At 43.8% G+C, this 16,216-nt stretch overlaps 1 protein-coding gene across 5 annotated transcripts in view; it reads left to right on the forward strand.

The window, feature by feature from the left end:
• Positions 1–72: 72 nt before the first annotated feature.
• The window catches only part of AHDC1 (AT-hook DNA binding motif containing 1), a 306,721-nt gene continuing 290,577 nt past the window's right edge, over positions 73–16,216 (forward strand). For 4 of the 5 annotated variants that reach the window (XM_030217758.1, XM_030217762.1, XM_030217759.1 and 1 more), the window contains exon 1: positions 73–487. In XM_030217758.1, the coding sequence (XP_030073618.1) occupies positions 322–487 (166 nt within the window). In that variant the 5' untranslated portion in view covers positions 73–321. The remainder of the gene's footprint in view (positions 488–16,216) is intronic. The other variant, XM_030217765.1, reaches the window with a different exon arrangement.

Below are 16,216 nucleotides of genomic sequence, written 5' to 3' on the forward strand. Positions count from 1 at the left end.
CGTGGGCTGCGTCGCTCGCGTCCCTGGGGTTCCGGCGCTCGCCGCAGCTGACAGGAGAAAGGAAGCGGAGGAGCCCGGGCTAGAGGCAGCGGAGAGACGGCGCTCGGGGCTGAGGCAGCGACCGGCCGAACCACAGCCCCAACCAGCGGCGCCGGGGAGGGGCGGCCGAGCCCCTGGTCACGGGGGAGGGGGGACCGCGCCAGGCTCGCGTGACAGCAGTCGCGCGCCCGTCTCTCAGCCTCTCCGGTTCCGTGACGGCAGCAGAGGGACAGGAGCCCGTGTCCGGCGCAGCCGCCCCAGGAGAATGGCAGCCGTGGAGACATGAAAATGCTCTCAGCGAAGGTCGCCCAAGCCGCCCAGGGCTCAGCCGACAACGCCTCGCGCGCACAGCAGCAGCAGCAACAAGAGGAGCAGCAGCAGCAGCACGGCGGGGGTGTCCCGGAGACAGAGGGGCTCAGCGCACAGCAGCAGCAGCAGCTCGAGGCTGGTGAGTAGCAAGATGCAGCACCTTCATCTCCCCCTCCCCCCTCTCTTATTTTGCAGAATGTGCAATTACACCTAGTCCTTCGAAAGGTAGGGGGGGGCATGCATGCATATATTTATAATTTTGCTTTTTTACTGAGAGGCTCATCAACTTGACGAGGGGGAGGGACGTAAGTGACCAGTCACCTAAAGGACATTTTAAAGACCAGCAGGAGAAAAGCCAAAATGCAAGTCTTTGTCTCCCCGTGAAAAGCGGTTCCCAGCTTGGCAGCAGCAACAAGATACTTCATGCAAAAAAAAAAAAAAAAACCTGGATTGTGTTTCTTTCCTTTCCCGTTCTTGCCTCTCCTCCGCCTCCCCTCCCTTTTAGTCAACCTCTTCTCTTCCTCTTGCAATTTTTTTTTCTTGTCTTTCAACACACCAGCTTTTTGTTTGCTTTGCACGTTATTTCGGTGCCCGTTTGGTAAACATCCATGGAACTTGTCCACATGCACTTTGCATGGGAGGGAGGAGAGATGCCGACGGGAGCTGTGTGAATACTGTGTATGTATATACATTTTTTAATTGCCTGCTTTTGTGTAAAAACGAAATCGAGTTACATAGGCGAAATGGAAAGATCCGGGTTTTGAACCGGACGACGTACGGGAAAGAAGGGCAAGAAAGAATGTTCCGGTTTTTTTTTTCATTGGTGATTCGCAAAGAGTTTACACTGTTCAATTGATGCAACATCTTTGCAACTAGGGGAAAAATTAAGAGCATTATGGAAAACGAGTATGAAAATTATAGATGGTGGTCCGGCAGGTTGGACGGGCGGATTGGGTTCCTGAACTGTAGACTGTGGGTTGGGTTCACTTTTAAAATATTTGCATTGCTGTATATTGTATGCATGCACACCAGGAGGACTGTGGGTATGATTAAGATGCCGGGAGCTGGTTTGAATATCCCCGTGTGTGAGGGAAGTTGATTGACAGCTGTCAAACAGGGTTTTGTCCACTAGAAGGCGGGCAGCAGTTATAATGGAAGATGTATACAAGGATCTCACTGTATTAAAAAAAACCCAACCCAAAACCTTTTCCATTCTTTCTCGCCTCCTGTGGTGCGTGCAGGGGCAAGCTGTGCAGAGGGACAACATGCTGGTTTCCTATCACACAGTCCAAGGAAGATCAGAGGGAAGGGGGAGGGTAATATTTTCTTTTTTACTCCCTCTGTTTTAATGTCTGAGAACACTGGAGAAAGCATCTCTACTACCTACCTGTTTTGATTTATTAGCAAGTATGTTTGCTGTAACATGAAAGATATATACACACGCATGAAAGAGTGCTTTTAGAAAAGAGCATTAAAATAGCTTACGGTTTCTTTCTAGGTGGGTTTGGTACTTTTATTTTTAGCGTCATTGGGGAATTTCAGGGTTTCCACATAGCCCTGAATCATTATTTCTTCTACTTAAAAAAAAAAAAAGTGTTATAAGCCAAGGGGGCTCATTTTCAAAGCACTTTGGGAGGCTAAGTTCCATAGGTTTCTATGGAACTTTGGGAGGCTAAGTGCTTTAAAAATGAGCTTGATAGTACTGTAGATTACTATGGTACTTTTTATGTCTAATTGCTTTGAAAATACGCCTCCAAGCCACTCAACCCACATTATAAACGAGGGGACTTTGGTAGGGGTAAGAAGAGTTAAGAATGCATTGGTTCCGCTTTGCAGCAATATTTGTGGGTCTGCTTAGAGCACGAACCTGCAGAAATTTGACTGCTATTAGAAGTACTATGTAAGAGTTACTCTACCGACAAGGAGTTTGATAGGAATTATGAAAATTGAGCAGGATTCGTTGTGAAGGAAGAGGACAGAGAAATTCTTGACATTCTCCAGAAACTGCACCCTGCAGAAACCCTCAGCCTCAGTAAGGAAAAAGGGGTCAAAGGGGAAGACTTGCCACTATGAAGGACAGTAATGCTTAGGAAGAAATAGGAGCCTGGGGGGGGGAAGAGCTGAAAGCTGATAAAGGACAGGAAAAGCCTGGGAAGGTTGGAAGGGAGCCTGAAGGGAATGGGCAAGGAGACCACCCTCACACAGAGGAGCCAGTGAGGATTAGCTGGGTGAGTCAATTTAGTCTGAGATGCCTGAGGAAGGCAGTAGGAGGGTAATTCATGTCCTTAAACAGAGTGCCAGTAGAGTAGAAAAGGCGTTCAGAGGACACAGATGGCCTTCAAAGTGTGAAATAAAAAAATGCTTCATCACCAGTGTCACAGCCATGAGCCACCACTTCTGTTTCCAGTCTTGCTGATATCGGTGGACTCGTTTTTTTTTTTTCTTTTAAAGATTCCGAAAACCTGAGTGATTTGATTGGTTGGTGGATTGTAATGGAAAATCAGTACTAAGACCTGGAAGTCATGGGAGAAGTAAAGAAGAGTCAAAAGCTTAATGAGATCTGGTACCCTATAATTGCTGGCCTTTATATCAAACACAGCACTTGGTGGTGATAGTGTTCTGTCAGGGGCTTAACAAACGCCTTTGTGCCTTGTAAAATACTTTCCCTGTTGGGATAAATAGGAGCAGAACCTTGACTGTCTGGCAGCTTTCTTTTGCTTTGCAAACTAATATGTAATGATGTTGTTCATCATAATTTGTCAGAAAGCAATCATGGCTCTTTGTTGGCTCTAATATTTCAAGAGTATGCTCATGCTCTTGGGCTTCCTACTTGTGGTATTTAAACTCGTGCTTCACTAAATCTTTTTATTTCAAGGATTTTCCAGGACATACAGGAGAAAAATGTGGGGCAATGTGCACTGTTAAAATGGTCCTTTATTTATTGCATTTGTATCCCACATTTTCCCACCTTTTTGTGGGTTCAGTGTGGCTTACAATATGAGTTGAATATTGGAAATACAATTGTTACAGATAGTTGTGGATAATATTATGCAGGGTTATGCGAAACAATTGGGGTGTCGTTGAGGGATGTAATAGCATTGCAACTTTGGAAGGAAACAATGGGAGCTTAGAGGCGATAGAAAGGCATGAAGTCATATGGTATATAACTTTCTGTGAGAAAAGGTATGAGTGATGTGATAATACGGGGAATGGAGTTCCGAGGTGAATGTACGATGCATTAGTAAAGCCACCTCTTAGTAAACTTTACGATGGGTTCTTTGATTATTGAATGTAGACATTCATTTGGTAGCGAAATCTACATACCCTGTATGGATCGAGCTATCTGTTTGTGGAGACTAAACGTTTACGGCCCAATGTCAAATCCATGTAAAAAGTTCTGAACTTTTGGACCCGGTTTGTATATATGGTGGTGTGGGGGGGGGGGGGGAGAGGTGCTAATGTTGCTGTGTTCATGTTGAGGAAGACTGCTACCATCTTAACACTGGGTTGTATAAAGTCATGTGCTTGTAGTTTGGGGTGCCTCCAAAAAAAAAAAAATCAATCTTTGTTTATCTTATTGAGGCCTGGACTGCAGAGAGGCTTTCAATTTTATTTGGTTATTGGTGAGCAGTTGGTCTTTTTTCAGATTTCCCAGTGGCACAGCGTAGTGAGAAATGGTCATATTTAGAGAGGAAGAGACTAGATCCTTCAAATTAGAAACCTGCATCAAGCCCAAATGAAAAGGACTAAAATAAATAAGCGTGAATTATTTATTGTATTTGTACCCCACATTTTCCCACCTTTTTGCAGGCTCAATGTGGCTTACAGAGTATGGAAATGAGCACGTCATTACATGATATAAGAATTACATGAATGGGTAGCATACTGCCCTTACCTTGCTGACTATAGTGTAACACTTTTATAGGCTTCATACTGCTCTAGGTGATGTGTGTGTGTGTTTAAGGCCTTAGCCTTCACGCCTAGTCCTTCAAGATCACCAACAGATCAAGTTTTCAGGATACCCCTAATATATGCAAATCTGTTGTGCATGTACAACAGATGTAGTAGATTATGCAAAACTTTCTTGCATACACCTTAGGGCTATCTTGAGGTCTGAAGACCAAGGATGTAGGGTAATGTGTGTATGCCACAAGTCCATTTGTGTGCCTTACTTGGAAAAATGCATTCAGTTGTGTAGTGTTCTTATACACTTGACGTTAGGAAAAAAAAAAGTGATATTATGATCTTGCTGAAAATGCGTGGTAATATTTCTAAGTGTGAAGCTGATGGTTTAATGCAGCCTCCTTACGACAGTGAAAATCATCAAAATCCTGCTGCACAGTGTAGTTTGAACTGTTAGGTGTGATTCAAGTGTACAGCAGTGTCTGTCAGGTACTGCCAACCATTGTGAAATGTTCTCTGTTGCATTCATTGGCAATCAGCTGTGCAAAGTTTCTCTGGGTTGCACTCTACTGGTGGGTGCTGGGAATCCCTAGCAACTCTGCAACAGATTCAAGCTGCCCATTTTTTTGCAGTATTTTCACTGCATCTGAGTCAAGATGCCTATACATATTAAATACCTTAGCCCAAAATATGGTATAAAATTCTACCTTTTTTTTAAAAACCCCACTTGGATGTTATTATTTAGTTTGTGGTATCAGAAGATTTGTCCAGCCTCTAATATTAATGATGTGTAGTACATTTATTCCAAGTTCTAAACTTACATGGTATACAAATATATTACTGGTACCTAAATTAAACTGAGTATCATTTTCACCTTTCACATAAGGCTGAAAGATCAGTCATGTGGGGGATTTGAATCGGAGTGAAAATGTGTACATATGCATCAGGCCTCTGAGTTGGCTCTGTCGTACTGTCCGTTCTCTCCAAAGTCCAGATCTGTGTTGTGCTGAAGAATGCGTGTGAGTGATCACAAGAGCGGATTTCCACCTCCCTCCCCTATGATCGACATCCTGGCTGAGTGTGCTTGGACAGACTGTACCTCCTGCTTTTACTTAGCCATCGGCTTTAATACTCCCCCTGCAAGCTTGGTTAAACACAGTGACCAGATTGGCTTGCATGGCGTGTAACTTTACTACAGCAAGTAGCCAAGTGCAGAGCTGCATTCCTGTTGGCTGAGAGATGCAGAAAGCCAGTGGAAAATTCCATATATATATATTTTTTTCCTTTCCCCTTGCTGTCTCTGCAGAGTGAGTGGTGGCTGGGCTTTTGGAATACTGGCAGATCTGGAACATGCCCCTCATTCTCTCCTCCCTCTGGTCCCATGCTGAGTGCTTGGCAGTACCAGCTCTGCATCCTTCCAGCCTTTGAGCTGCTTGTCTTCAAATGTGACATCCTTAGGGCTTCCCTCCCCCCCTTTTAACATTTTGCAGTATAGAGAGCAAAGTATAAAATCTAACTCCATCCCAGCTTTTCTAACAATAAAAAAGGGTATGCTTGTTCCTGTTCCTCAGTAGCTAATAGATCAAATGCCCAATATTAGGGGAAGGGTTATTGAATAAATACAGTACATGACCAAAATAAAAACAACTAAAATAATTTATTTTCTTATTTTGTGTAGCATGTTTTTTTTAGATTAATGGCTGCCATATGGAACCAGTTATATACCCTGGGGAGGGAAAGCAGGTCCTTGGGGAGCTTCTGTTTAAAGAGTGTTTGGGGTTATTTTTTTTTTTTTTAAGAGACTTATTGTAAACATTGTTCCATCTGGGGATAAACAGAAGTCTGGCCTTGATGCATGAATGGGCTCCACCCTCTCCCACCTACTTTTCTGCAGTGGCTTTGAGAGTGTGAAAAGCCCCAGGCCTATTTGCCCATTCTTAATTAATGTTGTCATGGGAAAAAGAGTATTTGAAGATATGTCCAGCTATTATGACAAGTGAATTTTGGTAATGAGGTATGTGCGTTTCATGGCATGAACATTAATAAACCTTACTGTAAATTCTTGTGCTTTTAATAATTCTTTTATGAATAATCAAGACACTGGAAAAATAAAACTCAGATGTCATCCAATCTATAATGGCAGTGTCACATTAGGGTTTTGAAGGCCTATGAAAACCCAAGGTTAAAAATTTTACTACTATAAATTTTTTTTTTTTTTTTTTGAGAACCTTCAATACACCGGGCACGGCTTATAAATCCTATGCCTTGTGATGGATAGAAGTCAGTTATGCAGTAAGGTTCTTAGCTGCAATGGCCAAGGAGCATAGAATGTTAGCAGTTAGGACAGGACTAGGGAATAAAACAAAGAATATATCTCTATCACTCTATGGTGTGACCTGCACTTTTAGGCTGCCAAATTTCAAAAAGATATAGGACTTGTTTTTCGAAACAAAAAAACATCATAAGCTGATGGCAGGTATTTTTTTTTTCTCAAAAACATCCAAGTTGTGATTTATCACCCTGAGTTTAGACATTTTGCTCCATAGTTCATACAAACTTCAAGGGGGCGTGCTGGGCCTGTGTTTTGGGTGGGACATGGATGGCACCAAAAGACAGATGATTTTCTTCAGCAATGGAACAAAATGAAAATGTCTAGGTCCAAAATGAAGACCTTTTTGGCTAGACCTGTTTCAATCACAGCTAAGTGGCTAAAAGGTGCCCTAAATGACAAAATGACCAGTGGAGGGATTAAGGCATAATCTCCTCCCCTTTACTCCCCCGGTGGTCACTGACCCTCTCCCACCTCCTAAGATGTGATAGTGACAGTACATGACAGCTTCAGATGTGATTGCCATTCCTATTTAGAGCAGCAAGCAGGTCCCAAGCGTAGTCTAGTGGTCACTGCAGTGGACTGTAGAGAAGGGGACTCAGGCCCATATCCCACTCGTAAGTACATAATGCCATACTGGGAAAAGACCAAAGGTCCATCGAGCCCCGACAGTGGCCAATCCAGGTCAGGGGCACCTGGCAAGCTTCCCAAACGTACAAACATTCTATACATGTTATTCCTGGAATTGTGGATTTTACCCAAGTCCATTTAATAGCGGTGTATGGGCTTGTCCTTTAGGAAACCGTCCAACCCCTTTTTAAACTCTGCCAAGCTAACCGCCTTCACTACGTTCTCCGGCAACGAATTCCACTTGTGGTGGAATGTGTGAGCCCTTCAAAATCACCAAATACCTATTGTACCTACATATAGGTGACACCTGCAGGCATACGGGATGTTGTAGTGGTGTACAGTTGGGTACAGTAGATTTTTGGTGGGCTTTAGAGGGCTCACAATACAATGTAAGGGGGTTATGGTGAGACGTGTACCTGAAACCTTTTATATGAAGTCCACTACAGTGTACCCCCTAGGGTGCCCTGCTGCTCTGCTGGGATGTCTGTGTGGCCAGTGTACTAAGAATACTAGCTTCTATATCCCAAAAGGCTTGTTTTTTTTTTAGTTTTACCATTTGGACTTTTTTTTTTCCCGAAAATGATCCTAATTGATAGATTTACTGAGCACAAAGTCTAGCAAAAGGCTATTTTAAAAACAAGTTGGATGTTTGGTTTGAAAATGGCTGTGTTTGCTACTGGACGTTTTTGGATGTTTTTCGGAAAATGTCCAAAATTTGGATTCAGATGCCATATCAAAAATGCCCATCATAGCAAAATTAGAAAAGGTACAGAGAATGGCGAACAAAAAGGGGTTGGGGCTTTTTGTCTTGGAGGGGAAGTGACTGAGGGAAAATATGATGGAGATATATAAAATCTGGAGTGGAGTGGAACAGGTGAACACAAATTGATGATTATTTCAGAACATACAAAGACTAGGGTACACACCATGAGGTAACAGAATAGTGCATTTTAAAAATAGGAGAACATGTTTTTCCACTCTGATGCATAGTTAATCTCTGGAACTTGTTGCCAGAAGATGTTGTAAAAGCAGTTAGTATAGTGGGTTTAAAAAAAAAAAGTTTGGACAGATTCCTGGAGGAAAAGTTCATAAACCATTAGGGTAGACCTGAGGAAATCCACTGCTTATCCCTGAGGTTAAGTAGCATAGAAAGTGCTTGTGACCTGGATTGGCCACTGTTAGAAACAAGAGAGGAAAACGGTAACTGAATTCAAACAAGCGTGGGATAAACATAAAGGAATCTTCCTCAGAAGGAAGGGATCCCCAGAAGCTTAGCCGCTGGTGGGAGGCGGGGCTGGTGGTTGGGAGGCGGGGATAGTGCTGGGCAGACTTATACGGTCTGTGCCAGAGCCGCTGGTGGGAGGCGGGGCTTGTGGTTGGGAGGTGGGGATAGTGCTGGGCAGCCTTATACGGTCTGTGCCAGGTACAGGGTGGTGGACTCTGGTCCTGAGGAACTGAGTTCAATTCCCACTTCAGGCACAGGCAGCTCCTTGTGAGTCTGGGCAAGTCACTTAACCCTTCATTGCCCCATGTAAGCCACATTGAGCCTGCCATGAGTGGGAAAGCGCGGGGTACAAATGTAACAAAAATAAAATAGATACTATTGGAGATTCTACATGGAATGTTGCTACTATTGGAGATTCTACATGGAATGTTGCTACTATTCTACTAGCAACATTCCATGTAGTAGGCTGCGCAGGCTTATGTTTCTGTGAGTCTGACGTCCTGCACGTACGTGCAGGATGTCAGACTCACAGAAGCAGAAGCCTGCGCGGCCACATTGGTGATCTGCAAGGGCCGACTTCTACATGGAATGTTGCTAGTGGAATAGCAACATTCCATGTAGAATCTCAAATAGTAGCAGCAGTGGAGGAGGAGTGGCCTAGTGGTTAGGGTGGTGGACTTTGGTCCTGGGGAACTGAGGAACTGAGTTCGATTCCCACTTCAGGCACAGGCAGCTCCTTGTGACTCTGGGCAAGTCACTTAACCCTCCATTGCCCCATGTAAGCCGCATTGAGCCTGCCATGAGTGGGAAAGCGCAGGGTACAAATGTAACAAAAATAAAATAGATACTATTGGAGATTCTACATGGAATGTTGCTACTATTGGAGATTCTACATGGAATGTTGCTATTCCACTAGCAACATTCCATGTAGAAGGCTGCGCAGGCTTCTGTTTCAAATGTACAAATTAGGTACAAATGTAACTAAAATAAATAAAAATAAAATAAAAATGTTTCTCTTACTATAAAGAGTTGCAAAGAATCTCATTTCATGTGCCTACCCTAATGTCATCAATGGGATGAATCATTATGGACTACACTGTGTCAAAACAGTTCTAAAATGAGGTTGGTGGCACATCAGTGATCGGGGAAACTTTCCCTAGTGTTGCTGAACTGTGCCACTTCTGTTGGCATAAGTGGCATCCCCAAGTCTTCGTAAACTAACCTAAAGGGCTAAAATATAAATCCACTTACGCGACCAGCTTCTCGTACATCTGCACGCAGCTATGGAACGCACTACCGAAGGCAATAAAAACAACGCAAGACCTAACCATCTTCCGAAGGCTAATGAAAACAGAGCTTTTCAAGAAAATATACCATAAACATCCATCTTAAATACTAAACAACAACACTATACACGATCTATACAAAACCGAAATCTTATTATTATTTGTTGCATTTGTATCCAACCTTATCCCACCTCTTTGCAGGCTCAAAGTGTCTTACAATACATCATGAGTACTGGAAGAATGTTAGTAATATAAACATTTAGTATTGCATGATCTTAGTCGGCATGATGATAATACAAAGTAGTAGTATACAAGCAGATTTTAGGAAACAGTTCTGAAATTAAATAGGCGAGTTGTGCATATTCACTTGGGTTGATCTTTTTGGTATGCTCTTTCAAAGAGATGGGTCTTCAGTAGTATGCGGAAGTTCGTTATTTCGTATATCGATTTCAAGTTGCGCGGCAGTGCGTTCCGTAACTGTGTGCTCAAGTAGGTGAAGTTTGACGCATGCATTAGTTTGTACTTCATTCCTTTGCAACACAGGACAAGCTCTACCACCTTAAACCTTATGTCAAATAGGGTCTCTCTATAGTCGATGACCTAATGTAGGTTATAATCCAATTTATTACTCAGGAACCTTCATGCAATACCATAATGTATTATTATTTACCGTGTACGTATGCACATGGTATATATATATATATATAAGCTGGGATGAGAGATCCAACTGAAAATTAATAGCAGTCCAAAACCTTGGGAGAATGTAATAGTTGTTAATGATAATGTTACGTGTATATTTAAGTGAGTAGGTATGGAGAATTTTTAGTCAGGTACTATGAGTGATTGGTGAATGAATGATTGTAGCATTGATTTTAGGTAGGATAAGTGCTAATTGTTGAAAGCACATTTTTTTCAGTAAAGATATTTTGTATACATTAAATATACTGGAGTTCATGTGTAATCAATGAATATATATATGATCTGTTCCATATATGTTATGTTCCATGTATGTTACCATGATCTGTTCCATATATGTTATGTTCCATGTATGTTACCATATATGTATGCACCTTAACGCAATACCATTTGTAATGCTGCTACCCGGAAATGGCAACCGCCATTACGGTAAATGTAAGCCACATTCAGCCTGCAAATAGGTGGGAAAATGTGGGATACAAATGCTACAAATAAATTAAAATAGTTTTCAGGCATAAAATTTTGCTAATTTTTAAAAAACATTTCCCTAAACGGAAAATGATCTTGATCCATGAGAGAATAAAGAAATAGACTTATTGGAGGTCTGTTGTGTAGTTGTAGTGACTGTGCTTGGTTTTGAAGGGTTTTTTTTTGTTTGTTTCCTTTCTTTAAATTAACCTTTGTAATTTCTTAGTGGAGCCTCAAAACAGATTAATTGTGTTTTCTTGTAAGTCAATACTATTGAGCTTTACTGCTGCTTTTTTTTTTTTTAACAAACACGGCTCTGATTTGGTGCAGGAGGCACCTTCACCCTTTCACGGGGTGGTGAAATAACACCATTTGCAGAAAAAAAAAAAAGGAAAGTTGTTGGAAGTTTTAATCTTGTGAACAGTCAACCTGTGAAATTCCTTGCTACAGGATGGTCATGTAGGCAGAAAGTATAAGCAAAAAGCTTGTTCCGCATAAAGGTCAGAATTGTCATCCTAGGTTCACTACATCCTGAACCAAAATTGCTGTAACCCGAATGTGTGCGGTCTGGAATGGATGGCTGTATACAAACACTGTTTATATGCTCTATTTACATATTATTTATTATTATTATTATTTATTGCATTTGTATCCCACGTTTTCCCACCTATTTGCAGGCTCAATGTGGCTTACAGAGTTTTGTTAACATTGTTATTCCATTGTTATACCCACTGCTCGCCCTTTTTGGATACAGGATGTGAAAATTTAGCCCCATTTTGAGAATAACTTATCTGCGCAGAGGTGCCACTGTAACAAGGTCTTGTAAGGAATCGTCCTGTCTCTTTAAACCGCTTTCCAATAACCCGTGACTTATGGGTTCAGACCCATCATGGAGGACTCAGTCTGTCATCCTGCTGAGGTAGATAGCTGGTTCTTGTACTTTAAAGGGGTGATAGAAATGTTTGTTTTTTTTTAAAACATTTTTTATTGATGACCTAACGAAATAAAAAAAAAATATGAACAACAAGATCAAGCTTTACAATTAGTCATCAGATTTTCCAATATTTTAACTCCCCCCCCCCCCCCCCCAGACTTGTTCTCTAGCCCGAGAGGCATATTTTCAAAGCACTTAGCCTTCCAAAGTTCCATAGAAACCTATGGAACTTTGGAAGGCTAAGGCCCAGATGCACAAAACCTAACGAGCCCACAACTTGCGTTTTAAATTGGTTCCAGCCAGTTTAAAACGCAAGTAGTGCACTAAGGGCATTTTCCCTGCCACGGTAGCAGGCAATGAAAACGGAATGCAAATGATTGAAAAGCTATTATAATGAGATGCACTACCGTTTTTCCGATTCCCTTACCGTAGGAACCCTAACGAGATGTCTGACCTCTTGTTAGGGCTCCTGTGAGGGAATCGGAAAGGAAAAGGGCCCCCAAAAAAGGTAAAAAAGAAAAAAAAAAAAAAAAGCAGGGAGCGCATGTGAGGGGCGTCCTTTAAGGACGTACTCTCCCTGCGCTTCTGAGAGACGTCTTTTTTTTCGCATTTTTTTTTTTTGCTCTGCCGGCGCTCGTGTTTTTTCCCCCCCCCTTCTATTTAGTCTTCGCCGCGCCACTTACCCCTCCACAGCGAAATTTTTCTATTTTCCTGGTTGCTGGAGAATCGGGACGTCCCTTTAGATTAGGCTCCTCTTCCTGGTCTCTTCAGCCAATCAGAGCGCGTTTCGCTGACAACAGCCAGCTAAGCCCGCTTTGATTGGCTGAAGAGACCAGGAAGAGGAGCCTAATCTAAAGGGACGTCCCGATTCTCCGACTCAGGTACCGAAGGACTAGAGAATGCAAGTGAGCTACAACTAGTAGCTCATTTGCATTCCCTATCGTTGATGCATTCCCGTTCCCTACCGATTCGCTATGGAATCGGTAGGGAACGGGAATTATCAATGTCTTTAATGCATCTGGGCCTAAGTGCTTTGAAAATATGCCTCCAAGTGAGCTCCCCTGCTCTCTTCCCCCCCCCCCACCTCCCCTTATATCCTTCAAGTAAACAAGGACCAGCACTGACACTTATCATATAACTGGCTTGTAAGGCTATAGAAATGTTTGCTTTTTATAAAGTGTGTGTGTCTTTTGAAAAGCACTTTGGATGATACCATAGTAACATAACATATTTATTATACTTTGTATAATGGCAGCAAACCTTTTTGTTTCACAATAGATTTTCACTATTTTTTATACGGGGCCACTTTCACAAAAACACTTTAATGTGAGAGTGACTGGTGTAGTGCGTGAGGCAGGGAGGTCTTCAGTGGTATAGCCCAGGATGGTCCTTCTCCGATGTGGCTGGCTCAGATGCACTCGGTGACTTGTGAAACTAACTTTGATGCCCTACGCTTGCTCATTTTCCATCCACCCCACTCTTATCTTCCTGCTCCCCAACATTCTTTCTCCTCCATACTCATGTTTGCACTCAGCTCCAGATTGCTTCTCCAGAATTTTCTCCAAGCAGGCTCTTCTAGTTAATCCCTTTATCTTTGGAAGGCTGACACCTCTTCTGGAACAGCTATTTTTTTTTTCTGGTACCATTTAGCTCTTGGTGAGATTGGGCTGTGTGGTGCTGAACTCCCACCGCTTTCTCAGTCTCGTGAGTAGGAGTTGTAGTGAGTGGCTTCAATTTTCAGGGAAGAATTCAATAAATGGTACGCAGATGCTCTACACTAAGGTAGTATTCTGTAAAGGACGCTGTGTGCGGAATGACCTTTAGTTTTAAGTTTTTATCAATTTGATATACCTCATCTTTCGAAGCACAAATCGAGGCGGTGGTTTACATATAACTATACAGATACTTGCACTGTCCCTGATGGGCTCATAATCTAAGTGTATTGTACCTGGGGCAATGGAGGGCTAAGTGAGTTGCCCAGGGTCACATGGAGCTGCAGAAGCAGGGGTGTAGCCAGACTTCGGCGGGAGGGGGGTCCAGAGCCCGAGGTGAGGGGGCACATTTTAGCCTCCCCATGCCACCGCCGCCATCACCATCACCACCACCAACTTAGACCCCTCCCAGCGCCAACCCTTTCGACCCCCCCTCTTCCTCCCGCCATTGGGTACCTTTGCTGGCGGGAGACCCCCAACCCCCGCCAGCCGGGATCCTCTTCCGACGCAAGACTTCTTTTTCTGTGAGGCTGATGTCCTGTACGTTGTACATGCAGGACTTCAGACTCACAGAAACAGAATGAAGCCTTGCGCCGGAAGAGGAAGACCTCAGCTGGTGGGGGTTGAGGTCCCCCGCCAGCAAAGGTAGCCAGCAGCGGCGGGGGAGGCTTGGCGGCGGGAGGGGGGGTCGAGAGGGACGTCGGCAGGGGGGTCCAGGCCCCCGTGGCCCCATGTAGCTACGCCACTGTGCAGAAGGAATTGAACCTGCTTCCCCAGGATCTTATGCTGGCTGATCTGCAAGGCTTCGTTCTGTTTCTGTGAGTATGAAGTCCTGCACGCACAACGTGCAGGACGTCAGACTCACAGAAACAGAATGAACCCTTGCGCCGGAAGAAGAGGACCTCGGCTGGCGGGGGTTGGGGTCCCCCGTCAGCAAAGGTAGCCAACGGCTGCAGCAGGGGAGGGTTGGCATTGAGAGGGTCGTCGGCAGGGGGATCCAGGGCCAAATCTGGCCCCACGTAGCTACGCCACTGTGCAGAAGGAATTGAACCTGCTTCCCCAGGATCTTAACCCACTGCACTAACCATTAGGCCACTCCTCCACTCCCTTAAAGAATACTAACTTAACATGCATTTCAAAAGCTGGTGTAAATGCTGACGCCTAGCTAATCAACGGTAACTGAACACAAAAAAGTCCCAGGAAAAATTGCAACAAACCAAAAAGTGTGAAACGAGGGAAGGCTGGACGAACCACGGGTTCTGCAGATAAAATTTATTGCGTAAAAACAAATGTCAAAACTCGACACAGCACTGTGTTTCAGCGTAAAAAGCGCCTGCCTCAGGCGTCTGATGGTACGGAAATGAAAATGACGACATTATGCAGCTGAATGGGAATAATGAGGTGGTCTTTAAAAATACCGTGCATGCATGACGATGCACTATAGAAAAAATGTATGGCAGTTCACGCCTAATACTTCAATAGATTACAGTGGCGTACCATTGTGGGGGCGGTCCGCCCCGGGTGCACGCCGCTGGGGGAGAAGTGCCGCGTGCTTGTCGGCTCCGCTCGTTCCGTGCTTCCTCTGCCCCGGAACAGGTTACTTCCTGTTCCGGGGCAGAGGGAGCACGGAATGAGTGAAGCCGACAGGCACGCAGCACCCCCAGCAGGCAAAAATGCATCCGGGGGGGGGGGGGGGGGGGCGCATCGGCGATCCGCCCCGGGTGTCAGCCACCCTAGGAACGTCACTGATAGATTAGTTATCACGCTGCAAGGTACTTTAATCTATCCAATAGGGTAGGCGTGTGAGTGCTGCTGCCTCAGCAAATGGAGGTATTTTATAACAGTGTTTCCCAAGTCCAGTCCTGGAGTACCCCTTGCTAAGGTGTTCAGGATATGCACAATGAATATGCATGAACTTGATTTGCATACACCGACTCTATAACCGTGCTTAATTTCTGGAAATGCCCCTTCCGTGGCTACACTTTTTGGAGTTGTGTGCTACGAAATTTAGGGCGGACCTACGCGCAGCTCCTAACTACTGCCAATTAAGTGCTTCTTATTGCCAATAATTGGTAGCACCTAATTAGCTAATTAGTTTATGCATGAATTTGGGATCTGTGCCTAAATTTGCGTGCTCAACTCTTTGGGCGACCTGTGCAGAATCCATTTGACAGTCATGTATGTGGGCCTGATGTGAGCTTTTGGGAAATGTTAGGGGAGGTTGTCTACTAGAGGAAGAGTAGGAGTCTAATTTAGGATGGATGGGGGCTGCCACTGGCTCATGAGTCTCTTAAAATGAAATACGTTTGCAAAAGGGTATTTTTAAGTTGGTATAGATTTTGGTTAGGAACTTGCTGTTTAAAATTATTTACTTCCTCTTTCCCCTCTCATCCCCCCCCCCCCCCCATTCTGGTGCAATGAAGGTTTGTTTTATCTGTTAGCCCATTAAAATGGTTTAATTTTGTTTCTAGCCTTTTGCTCAGTTTTACAGCATAAATTTTCATAGGCTCCATAGTACCAGCTGTGGCATGTTCATGCTCCTTACTTTTTCTTTTTAAAATTTCCCCCTTTGTGGATCTGATGACAGGCACCTGGAAGTCATGGGAGCAGTGCAGTGTTTTTTTTTTTTTTTTTGGTTTATAGACTGGGTGGGGGGAGCCCTTACAATGAGTGGATTGAGAATTC

The sequence above is a fragment of the Microcaecilia unicolor genome, chromosome 11 (assembly GCF_901765095.1).
Source record: "Microcaecilia unicolor chromosome 11, aMicUni1.1, whole genome shotgun sequence".
Taxonomy (NCBI): Eukaryota; Metazoa; Chordata; class Amphibia; order Gymnophiona; family Siphonopidae; genus Microcaecilia; species Microcaecilia unicolor.